At 36.9% G+C, this 11,685-nt stretch overlaps 1 protein-coding gene across 2 annotated transcripts; it reads left to right on the top strand.

Moving 5' to 3' along the window:
• The first annotated feature begins 684 nt into the window (after window positions 1-684).
• On the top strand, window positions 685-11,371 carry LOC145733210 (aminopeptidase N). 2 transcript variants are annotated; one of them, XM_081985916.1, is made up of 14 exons: window positions 685-856; window positions 914-965; window positions 1,016-1,281; window positions 1,335-1,544; window positions 1,599-1,754; window positions 1,803-1,915; window positions 1,985-2,180; window positions 2,232-2,382; window positions 3,940-4,148; window positions 4,205-4,388; window positions 4,440-4,641; window positions 7,555-8,032; window positions 8,088-8,402; window positions 11,073-11,371. In XM_081985916.1, exons 2-14 carry the CDS (start codon window positions 918-920, stop codon window positions 11,326-11,328), a joined length of 2,784 nt encoding a protein of 927 aa, XP_081842042.1. In that variant the 5' UTR covers window positions 685-856; window positions 914-917; the 3' UTR covers window positions 11,329-11,371. The 2 variants fall into 2 exon arrangements, with proteins under 2 accessions (XP_081842042.1, XP_081842041.1); XM_081985915.1 differs by having other exon boundaries at window positions 687-856; window positions 1,973-2,180.
• Window positions 11,372-11,685: the final 314 nt, after the last annotated feature.

Raw genomic sequence — 11,685 nt, 5'->3', positions numbered from 1 at the left:
AAAATTTGCGACCATCCACAAACCAATCCGGACTGGTTTTAATTAATTTCGCGATGTAGTGTAATATGGGGATGGTCTTTGGCTATTTTGGTACGCGTTTCAGAACATGCGACGTTATTATTTTCTGTTTGCACGGGCCCTTTTTATGATTGTTTTTTACAGGGGAGGAATCCAGCAAGACTTATACAGGTGTGGTAAATCCAAAAGCGACCATAGGAAAACCGTGTAACTGACAGAGAAACGTAGATAATTGCATGCGTGGGACAAAGACAGTAAACGAAAAAAATACCAAGTAGGCCATATTTTCAGTACGCTGTTGCCAAAATCCAATACATTTTGTCGACGGTAATGGATTTTGGCAACAGCCTACTGAAAATATGGCCTACTTGGTATTTTTTTCGTTTACTGTCTTTGTCCCACGCATGCAATTATCTACGTTTCTCTGTCAGTTACACGGTTTTCCTATTTTCAACTGGCATGACAAAAGAACCTTTCTAAATTAATGCGCAAATTACGAATGATGTTATTGCGTTCGTCGTGATTTAATGCTGTTTTTGTCCCCTATCATATCGTCCAATTTACTGATTAGTCCTAATTCACCCTTTCTGTCTTAACAGGATAATGCCGCTCTGTTGTAAATCGGACCGGCGTAAATTCCTCCTGATTTTATCACTAGAGTGTCATTTCTCTGATTTAGAAACGTTCTTCACGATTAAGTGACCCAAATTGCAACTTAAATCCAGAGGAATTACACTGTGTCCCTCCTGAATACTTTGAATGACGGTTTGTACTAATTTAAAATTTTCATTCATATTTGTGACCTAGTGAAATGTTAACGTTTTAAGCTACTCTAAAGGTAAGTTTGTACAACTTTCAAATACACACAATAATAACAACAAGTTCTTTACAATAGCATTATGTGGAACTTTCTGGTTGTACTACTCTTGACTGTTACAACCCTTAAGGTAGGTGGTACTTTAAAAAAAAAAAATCACTGAGTGTAGCTTTTTTTTAGGTAAACTGTTTAGAAAAACGAAGTATAGATTTAATAGCAGCTCACGGTCTAATTTCGGACACCAAACTTCCTGGAGATGTCACTCCCAATTCCTATAACGTGAAATTGCACCCCAATCCTGAAGTGGGCAATTTCAGTGGAGAAATCCGCATCAACACCACCGTACAGCACCGAACTAAGCAAATTTCAATGCACAAACATCCCGATTTGACTATTACCGCTCTAAAAGTGGTGCAAGTACTGCCCAGCGACTACGAGTCAAAAAAGTAATCAACTCAAACATTTTTTTTGCCTAATTCCTTATTTTGTGTTAATTTAGAGAACACTCTGAGAGTAAGGTGCAAATTTTGAAATCCAACTGGGAGCAGGTGCCCAAACAATCAATTTTTACTATTGATCTGAGCGCTGACGTAAATACGGGAGGGGTGCTGGAAATTTACATCAAATTTGAAGGGTTGATGTTCAATAACACTTCCGAGGGCTTGTTCAGGAGTTCTTACGTTGATTCCCAAACCAAACAGCCCAAATGGTGGGGTGGTTTTAATATTGCATAGGACACAATTTTTAATTTGCTTGATATTAGGTATGTTGCCACATTTATGAGACCTAACATGGCCAGGACCGTATTTCCTTGCTTTGATGAACCGTCTTACAAGGTTCCAGTCACTTTAACCGTAGTCAGACCGAATTTCATGAAGGCTGTGTTTAATATGCCTCTTGAATCTAGTAGTGATCCAAAGTAAGTCCGTGCAACACAAGTAACTGCAACTGAAACCAATTTTTTTAGTAATTATTGGGTAACTGATAAATTCCAAACCACGCCTCCAATAGCCACATTCTCACTGGCTTTAGTGATCTCAGAACTGAAATTCATCAATCATAACGTTAGTGACAGCGAAGGTGACCACAAAAAAACACTTTTTTTAGGAAAAAATATTAACTGATGGTCAATACTAGTCTATTTTCCAGATATCAACATGAAAATTTGGGCCAGACCTGATTTCTTAGACGCTTTAGTCAACGTGACCCGTAAAGTATCCAAGTCCATTCAATGTCTGGAGGACTTTTGGGGCTCCCCCTATCCTTTGCCAGAGTTAAACATTTTTGCTCTGCCCAATTACCAAGCGACAAGACCGGCAGATAGTTGGGGAGTTTTAATGTTCAAGTTAGTCTTTACAAGTTGACATTCGCAAGTTTTTAAAGCGTTTGGTTGCAGGGAGAGTGAGATTACTAGTAAGGGTTCCTGGCATTTGACGCAAGAACTGGTTTATCAGTGGTTGGGCGCTTTGGCGACGCCATTTTGGTGGAGCGACGCCCACATTAATAACGCATTAGTTCGTTACGTGACAGCCTACACCAGTTTAAAGGTAATCATTTTAATCTGCACATTTAACGTATACAGGTGTGGTAAATCCAAAACCGACCATAGGAAAACCGCGTAACGGACAGAGAAACGTACATTATTGCATGCGCGAGACTAAGACAGAAAACGAAAAAAATATCAAGTAGGCCATATTTTCAGCGCGCTGTTGCCAAACGCCAAGTATCACTCAAATACCGTCGACAAAATAACTTGGCGTTTGGCAACAGCGCGCTGAAAATATGGCCTACTTGATATTTTTTTCGTTTTCTGTCTTAGTCCCGCCCATGCAATAATGTACGTTTCTCTGTCCGTTACGCGGTTTTCCTATGGTCGGTTTTGGATTTACCACACCTGTATAAGGTGTCTCTGAATTGTGTATCACAAACTGTAAGGAGACTTTTGTTCTCAGCTGCAAATTTAATTTGTCACCATCAGAAGACGTTCTTTTACAACTTCAGCTTTAGCCAACTGTTTAAATGTAATTTACAGACTTTTCAAGGTTAAAGATGACATTTTCTTGGTCACGTGACTGTTTTTGACAAGCTGCAATTTAACTTTACAGTGTTGCCTACTGCAAATTTAATTTGTCACCATCAGAAGACGTTCTTTTACAACTTCAGCTTCAGCCAACTGTTTAAATGTAATTTACAGACTTTTCAAGGTTAAAGATGACATTTTCTTGGTCACGTGACTGTTTTTGACAAGCTGCAATTTAACTTTACAGTGTTGCCCACTGCAAATTTAATTTGTCACAATCACGTGATGTGCTTTTACATTATCAGCTTTTCCAACTGTTTAAATAGAATTTACAGTGTCTTTAAGGTTAAAGATGGATATTTTCCGGGTCACGTGACTGTTGTTGATAAGCTTCAACTTAACTTTACACTGTTACACTGTAAGTAGACTTTTGGTGTCACAAACTCGATGGTTAACGGGATATCACCAAAAGAAGCAAACGTAGAGCAATTTGGTTTTCGCAAACCTGCAAAACCTCAAAAGTGCCCTAATAAGATTCATTCAATCGTGAATAACTATCTTATTTGACACATAATGTATGGACTTTTGTATGTCGATAGATAGCCAATGAAATGGGCTTTCTAAAGATGTGACAACACTGGTTGGTAGATTAAACCGTTTGACGGCTAGAGGGCTTCAAACTTAACCAATTTTTCTCTCAACCTTGAGAATCTAAGCAACTGAGAACCGTTAATGCTATTTTGCCATTCTATTGGTATTTCTGACCTGCAAAAACCGTTTGAGATCCTCTTGTAATACTTTCAAGACTCAGAAGACAGTTTGAAAGACACTGGTGACATTTTTTGGTCTTTCTGAACTGCAACAAAGACAGCTTTGTAGCCACTAAGTAACTCCTAGTAATACAAACAATTTTCTTGTTTCAAGCTGAAGAATTGATTTGAAAACTTGATGAAGAAAGCTTATTTAGTTTTTTGCTCTCTTCTTATAGCCAGGAAGTGTGCATTTATATTTCTTGCGTTGTTTACTACTATCTCTCTTTACAATTTGTGACACTCTGTATAATAAAGACAATGTTTGGATTTAGATTGGCGAAAACGAAACTTTCAACAATTGGCCGACCACCATGTTGTACTCCATTTATTACGAATTCAGCAAACGATACCCTCACGGTAAAAACACGGCAATAAAGCAGGACTCTTCGTCTGCCAAAACGGAATTGGTGTTTAGAATGTTGAATTACACGCTTGGGGAGTGCACTTTTAGGCACGGTCTGCAACGATTCATGGCTGACAGGTAATGAAATACATAAGGGAGTGACACAGTCCACATTTAAGGGTTGACGTCCACAGACAGTTTAAAACCTTCTTCGCAGACGACGTCTGGATGTCGTTGACTGACCAAGCCAGGTTTGACAAGAGCCTACCAGAACCGATCACTATCAATGAAATAGCCGGATCGTGGATCACTAAAGACCGACTGCCCGTAGTCACCGTCACTAGGAACTATGAAACCAACACCGCTAAAATTCAACAAGTAATATGACAGAATCAAGGTTGAAAGCAGGAAATTGAATATGTTTTGTAGAGGGTTTACCTGCGTGAAAGACCGCACGACGTTCCTGATCAGGAAAAGTTTCTCTGGTGGATTCCGGTGGTCTTGGTGCGTCAAGATAAGCTCAATTTCTTCAATACCACTCCTCTGGTGTGGATGAAGAAAGAGAGGGAGATTGAATTGAAAAATTTGCCTGATAAAGACCAGTTTATTATAGTAAACCCGGAAGAAATTGGTATGTTCTTTTGCAAAATTTGTATGGCAACAGCTAAGGTTTTTGTGTTGGGTTGTAATCAGCAACAGAGTAATAATTTTGAACGTTTGATGATAAGAAAATTAAATTAGGCATCGGGCAGTCTAAAAGCTTCCAGAAACTATCAAAACTGTCCAGATGCTTTTGAAATTGTGTAGAAGCTTCTAAAAGTTTCCAGAATAGTTTGGAAGCTTCCAAATGTTCCTAAAACAGCTTTAAAGTCAATTTTCAGGGTTTTTGCTCTGGATTCCTAAAAAACTGACTTAAAAACCAAAAAAGGACACGAAAACCATAAAAATTTACTTGAAAACTTAGAGTTTGTCTCTCAAATCAATATTCATGCCTTTGAAACCTATTTCAAGGCTTGCAGCCTAAATATCGATTACAAACCCATGAAAATTGACTTAAGAGGCTTCAAAAACAGCTTTCAAGTAAATTTTGAAGGGTTTTGACCTGAATTACATGAAAAATTACCTGAAAACAGAAAAAAAGACGCAAAAACCATAAAAATTTACTTGAAATCTTACAGTTTGTCTCTCAAGTAAATTTTTGAGTTTTTAAGGCAAATTTCAAGACTTGCTAGACCAAATATTGACTTAAACCCTTGAAATACGGTCTTCAAGTAGTATTTCAAGTTTTTCGACTCGATTTTTAGCTGTTCCTAATACATGGTTCCTTCGCCAATTGTCAAGAAAACTGCGTTTACCTCCTGCGCTTTTTTCCAGAGGTGAAATAACCTAGAAGCTTCTAAAAACATCTAGAACAGTTTAGAAGCATTAAAATCTTCTTGAAACCATCTAGAAGCTTTCAAACGTTTCTAAAACAGTCTAGAAGCTTCTAGAAATATTCAAAACTCTCCGGAAGCTTCCAGATGCTCTTGAAATAACTTAGAAGCTTCTAAAAGTTCCTAGAACAGTTTGGATGTTTCAAAATGTCCCTGAAACTTAAATATTGCTCTAAAATCATCTTAGAAGCTTCTAAATGCGTTTAGAACAGTTTAGAAGCTTCCAGATTGTCTTGAAACCACCTGTAAACTTCCAAAAGTTTCTAAAATCGTCTGGATGCTCTCAGAAGCTTTCTCAAAACTTTCTAGAAGCTTCCAGAAGCTATTTAAATAACCTAGAAGTTTCTTACAAAACTTAGAACAGTTTTGTAGCTTCCAAACCTTCTTGAAACAACCTAAAAGCTTCCAAAAGTTTCTAAATTATCCAGATGCTTTGGAAATTGCTTAAAAGCTCCTGACCTCTGTAACACTATCTTCAAAATCACTTCCGCAGCTTAACGAACTCTGGGCCCATAACCTGTTGGGTTGTAATCAGCAACAGAGTAATAACTTTGAACGTTTTCTTTTATGATAAGAAAATTAAATTAGGCATCGGGCAGTCTAAAAGCTTCCAGAAACTATCAAAACTGTCCAGATGCTTTTGAAATTGTGTAGAAGCTTCTAAAAGTTTCCAGAATAGTTTGGAAGCTTCCAAATGTTCCTAAAACAGCCCTGAAGCTTAATGATCTTCTTGAAACCGCATGGAAGCTTGAAAAAGTTTCTAAAACAGTCTGGAAGCTTTCAAAGGCTTCAAAAACAGCTTTAAAGTCAATTTTCAGGGTTTTTGCTCTGGATTCCTAAAAAACTGACTGAAAAACCAAAAAAGGACACGAAAACCATAAAAATTTACTTGAAAACTTAGAGTTTGTCTCTCAAATCAATATTCATGCCTTTGAAACCTATTTCAAAGCTTGCAGCCTAAATATCGATTACAAACCCATGGAAATTGACTTAAGAGGCTTCAAAAACAGCTTTAAAGTAAATTTTGAAGGGTTTTGACCTGAATTACATGAAAAATTACCTGAAAACAGAAAAAAAGACGCAAAAACCATAAAAATTTACTTGAAATCTTACAGTTTGTCTCTCAAGTAAATTTTTGAGTTTTTAAGGCAAATTTCAAGACTTGCTAGACCAAATATTGACTTAAACCCTTGAAATACGGTCTTCAAGTAGTATTTCAAGTTTTTCGACTCGATTTTTAGGTGTTCCTAATACATGGTTTCTTCGCCAATTGTCAAGAAAACTGCGTTTACCTCCTGCGCTTTTTTCCAGAGGCTCGTGAAATAACCTAGAAGCTTCTAAAAACATCTAAAACAGTTTAGAAGCATTTAAATCTTCTTGAAACCATCTAGAAGCTTCCAAACGTTTCTAAAACAGTCTAGAAGCTTCTAGAAATATTCAAAACTCTCCGGAAGCTTCCAGATGCTCTTGAAATAACTTAGAAGCTTCTAAAAGTTCCTAGAACAGTTTGGATGTTTCAAAATGTCCCTGAAACTTAAATATTGCTCTAAAATCATCTTAGAAGCTTCTAAATGCGTTTAGAACAGTTTAGAAGCTTCCAGATTGTCTTGAAACCACCTGTAAACTTCCAAAAGTTTCTAAAATCGTCTGGATACTCTCAGAAGCTTTCTCAAAACTTTCTAGAATCTTCCAGAGGCTATTTAAATAACCTAGAAGTTTCTTACAAAACTTAGAACAGTTTTGTAGCTTCCAAACCTTCTTGAAACAACCTAAAAGCTTCCAAAAGTTTCTAAATTATCCAGATGCTTTGGAAATTGCTTAAAAGCTCCTGACCTCTGTAACACTATCTTCAAAATCACTTCCGCAGCTTAACGAAACTCTGGGCCCATAACCTGTTGGGTTGTAATCAGCAACAGAGTAATAACTTTGAACGTTTTTTTTTTATGATAAGTAAATTAAATTAGACAGCCCGAAAAATTACACAACATCAACTTCAAACAAAACCAACTTGTACCATATTACAAAAAGGTAATTTTACCTTTTTACAAACTAGACATAATTTTAACTCGTCTTATTTAAGATTAGTTGTAACAAATTCTAACATTTTGTAGGTCCTTTTCCGGTTAATTATGACGCTGACAACTGGAACAAACTAGCCCGTTACCTACAAACAGAGAATCGTACCAAAATCCCCGTTTACACTAGAGCTAAACTGTTACACGACGCTTGGAATTTAGCCTACGCTGGTGACTTAAGTTTCGCCACCGCTCTAAATATGACTCTATTCCTGCGAAACGAACGCGAATACCTAGCCTGGGATCCGGTGTTCACTTTGATCGATCACATAGGAAAACACATCGACAGTTCAGCGGTTCACGCAAAGTTCCAGACGTACGTGCGGATTTTGTTGACGCCCTTGTACGAGGAGTTGGGCAACGAACCGCAAGAGGGAGAGCCTGAGGGTCGGGCGCATTTGCGCAGTTCCTCCAAAGTGTTTTTGTGTCAAGCCGGCTACAGCCCTTGCATACAAGAGGCGCAAAAGGCGTTTAAAAAATGGCGCGAAAGTCCCAATCCTGACGAAGGAAATCCGTAAGTGTACTGGTTTTTTCTCGAATTTTTATAAAAAGTTTCCTGTGATTGTCAGGGTTGCCAACCAATTCATCTGTCCGGTATTCAAGTGGGGCACGAAAGAGGAGTGGGAGTTTGGTTTGCAGCGAATCATAAAGTTCCCGCAGGACCGGAAACCGAGCGAACGAACTTATTTGTTGAAAACGCTGGCTGGTTGTCCGAACGATTCCTGGAAAATCGAAAGGCTGCTTAATATCACCGTTCTGGAACAAAATGGAAATTTCACTGATAATGATATCTATCTGATATTCAGTATGTTGACGGGCGGTTCTAATGGATACACAACACTGTTCCACTTTTTGAGGAAGAATTGGGATGTTATTAAAGCCAGGCAAGTTATCCTAGTGATTGATTTGATTTTGCAAAACAAATATTGAACATTTCAATGTTTAATATGGTACACATCTCAAAAACGATAAAATTTAGGGAGAAACTTTCTATACCAAAAATTGTCGAGTGTTTTAAACCTTCCCAAAGAACTCTAGGACCATTTTGAAGGTGTCAGAGACCTTCTTAAAAGTGCCAGAGAATTCTGCAAGTATCTTAATCCTTTCCATAACTGTTTAAAATTGCTAGACGCTTCTAGGACAATTTTGAAACTTCCATACCCCTCTAAAGGCTATTAGAAACCCTTTAGGATATGCCAGAGGCTTTTACTAGTGTCTTAAATAGTCCCAGAACTGTTTTAAATTGCCAGAAACCTCTAGGACCATTTAGAATGTTCCATAGACCTTTAAATACTACTAAGAACCTTGCAAGTGTCTTAAATAATCCCAGAACTGTTTTAAATTGCCAGAGGACTCTAGGACCACTTTGAAAGTTTTATAGACCTCTGCAAGTGTTTAAAACCTGTAGGATTATTTAGAAAGTTCTATAGAACTCTAAATGCCATTACAAACTTGTAAAAAAATCCCAGAGGTCTTTACAAGTGCCTTAAACCTTCTCAAAATTGTTTTTTTAATTTTGCCAGACGCCTCTAGGACCATTTGGAAAGTTCCAAAGACCTTTAAATACTACTAAGAACCTTGCAAGTATCGTAAATAATCCCAGAACTGTTTTAAATTGCCAGAGGCCTCTAGGACCATTTTGAAAGTGCCAAAGGTCTCTTTTAAGTCTTTTAAACCTTCCTAGAATTGTTTTAAACTGCTAGAGGCCGCTAGGACCATTTTCAGTTCCATGGACCTCTAAATACCATTGAAAACTTTTCAAAAACTGCCACAGGCCTCTAGAAGTGTTTTAAACCGTTTTAGAATGGTTTTAATTTGTTAGAAAACGCCCAGAAAGATGTTAAAACACAAATAATTAACTAACGAAAAAGTATAATTATTTTGAAGCTTTGGCAACATTGTAAAGCAGTTCCAAACAACTATAAATAACAAAATGTTGTAATTTCCAACTGGACACACATTGTGTTACGTATTTTGATTCCAGGGCATATTCTAAGCCAATTCCGTTGGTAATGTAACATTGAACCACCCTGTAACTGTGAAAATAATCGAGTTATTGAAGGTCAAAGTAGCAGCTGTCAAATTCAGTCAAACAACTCGTTTATTTGCAATACTTTTACATGTCAATAGATAGAAAATATAATAGGCTATTCAAAAATATGGCCGTTTATGTTGATAGGGTGCTTCGTTTGGCCTCCAGAGGGCTCCAAAGCTAACTAAATGTTTTTCTTGAGTGTAACCACTCTAACTTCTTTGAGGGATTTTTTTTAATTCGTCCTGATATTTGGTACAAACCTAGCACAGTGAATGTCAAATGTAGAGCCAGCAAAACTGTAGAAATAAAATCATTAAAGTCGATTTTCGCTTACGCTAAGTGGCCAACATAACGCAAAACCCATTGGAATTGTGGTGGTGTTTCAGGCAAATTTGACCCTTACGAAAAATGTCATTTGCAAAATCGGTTTTTCCAGGAATTTCTATGCATTACATCGTAGTAGACCTAGTAGCTCATGTAACCGTGTTTTCTTAATTTTCCAGGGTCAAATTGGCCCTAACCAGGGAAAAAGTGTTTCTGGGGCACCCTGTCTGTAAACCGTAAATAACACGCGTATTTGTAACACTTTGTATATACTTTTATATGTCGATGGACAGCCAATGAAATGAGCTTTATATTGACGTAGAAAAGTCGGTTGGTTAGTGGTACCGTTTGGCCACTAGAGGGCGTCAACGGTGACCAATTTTTTTGGTGTATCCTTTTGTTGTTTATTCAAAAACCCGCTTAAATGCACTATTTTTTCTAGAGTTTTATACCTTTCTAAAAAGTTCCCAATATTTTTACTTTATTTTGAAACATTTTTGTCTCTTGTAAAATTAATGTCAGACGTCTCTAATAGTAGGTAATTTTGAAATTTTATATTATAGGTGCATGTGTTTTGCCTTACGGCATCATCAGACTTTATTCAAATAGCCACAGTGTCTGAACACTGTCAAGAAGAAATTCTGAATTTTTTTTATAAGATTGTTCTGTTTTCTAACCGTTTGAAACTCTAAAAGTACTTTCTCCTATTTCTTTACTATATTTTTTTGTGTGTTGTCGTTCCTCGGATTCTTAAACATTATAAACTAATTAAGGTTGTTGACGTTGGTTGTTTTGCAAACGTAGGAAATTTCAGATGTAATTACTCGGTTAAATAACCTAATTTCAACTACAGTAGGAGGAGAACCCACAAAATGTAAAGTCATGCAGTGCAGTACAAAGAAACAATGAAATAATTGATAACCTACAGTTTAAGTTGATTTGACCTCAACCCATAGTTGATTATTATTCGGTTACTGAATTCTACTGGTGATTACCATTTACTGGTGTTATTATCACAGTGCATAGTACGATTTTACCGATCGAATTGGTCAAATAGCGTTTTTTTCAATGTTTTACTTGGCGGTACCGTGAAATCAAGCAATTCGAATCAATTTTTTATGGAAAAATGACGTTCAGGAAATATAATTATGATTTTAAATTAAACCGTTTCTGTACTACTTTGTACTTTATGCAGATTTGAGGAGAAACCAATGTTATGGAACAGCATCATTTCATCAGCGACCAGCGTCTTTAAGACCCAGGAAGGTTTGGATATGGTGTCCGCCCTGTACGTGGAACGGCAAACCGACTTTGGCAACGCCGATTTTGTCATCGAAAAAGCCTTGAAAAACATTAAAGAGGAAACGAAATGGAGTAACGAGAATTTGCCCATCATCGAAAAGTGGCTGGATAATTATCTACAAGTCAACCATCAACCTATAGCTGGATAGAGTTATTTTTGTGTAATTTTCAATAAAAGACAACTAATCCGTATATCAAGCTGTTTTATGTACATTTAAAATACTACTCCTGACAGCAGGATTTGTTTTACTACTCCTGCTTTAGTGCTTTGTAACAATTGTTAAGACTATTTAAATAACATTTAATTTACGGTTTACTATAAATTTTGTGTACTGGTGAACCAAAAGTTTGGTGTGTTGCATAATTACCCTTGAAAATACAAAATAAAAACATAATTCCTTTCTTCAATTTAATACGCTTACGCAAAGAATTAATAATTTCCATGTACTTATACAAGGACAAATAAATGAACTTTTTATTTTACGATCAGGATGCCGATGTGCTAC

The sequence above is a fragment of the Ips typographus genome, linkage group LG8 (assembly GCF_016097725.1).
Source record: "Ips typographus isolate SLU linkage group LG8, UJ_Ityp_2.0, whole genome shotgun sequence".
In the NCBI taxonomy this organism is placed as follows: domain Eukaryota; kingdom Metazoa; phylum Arthropoda; class Insecta; order Coleoptera; family Curculionidae; genus Ips; species Ips typographus.
This window is presented reverse-complemented; position numbering and strand designations above follow the sequence as displayed.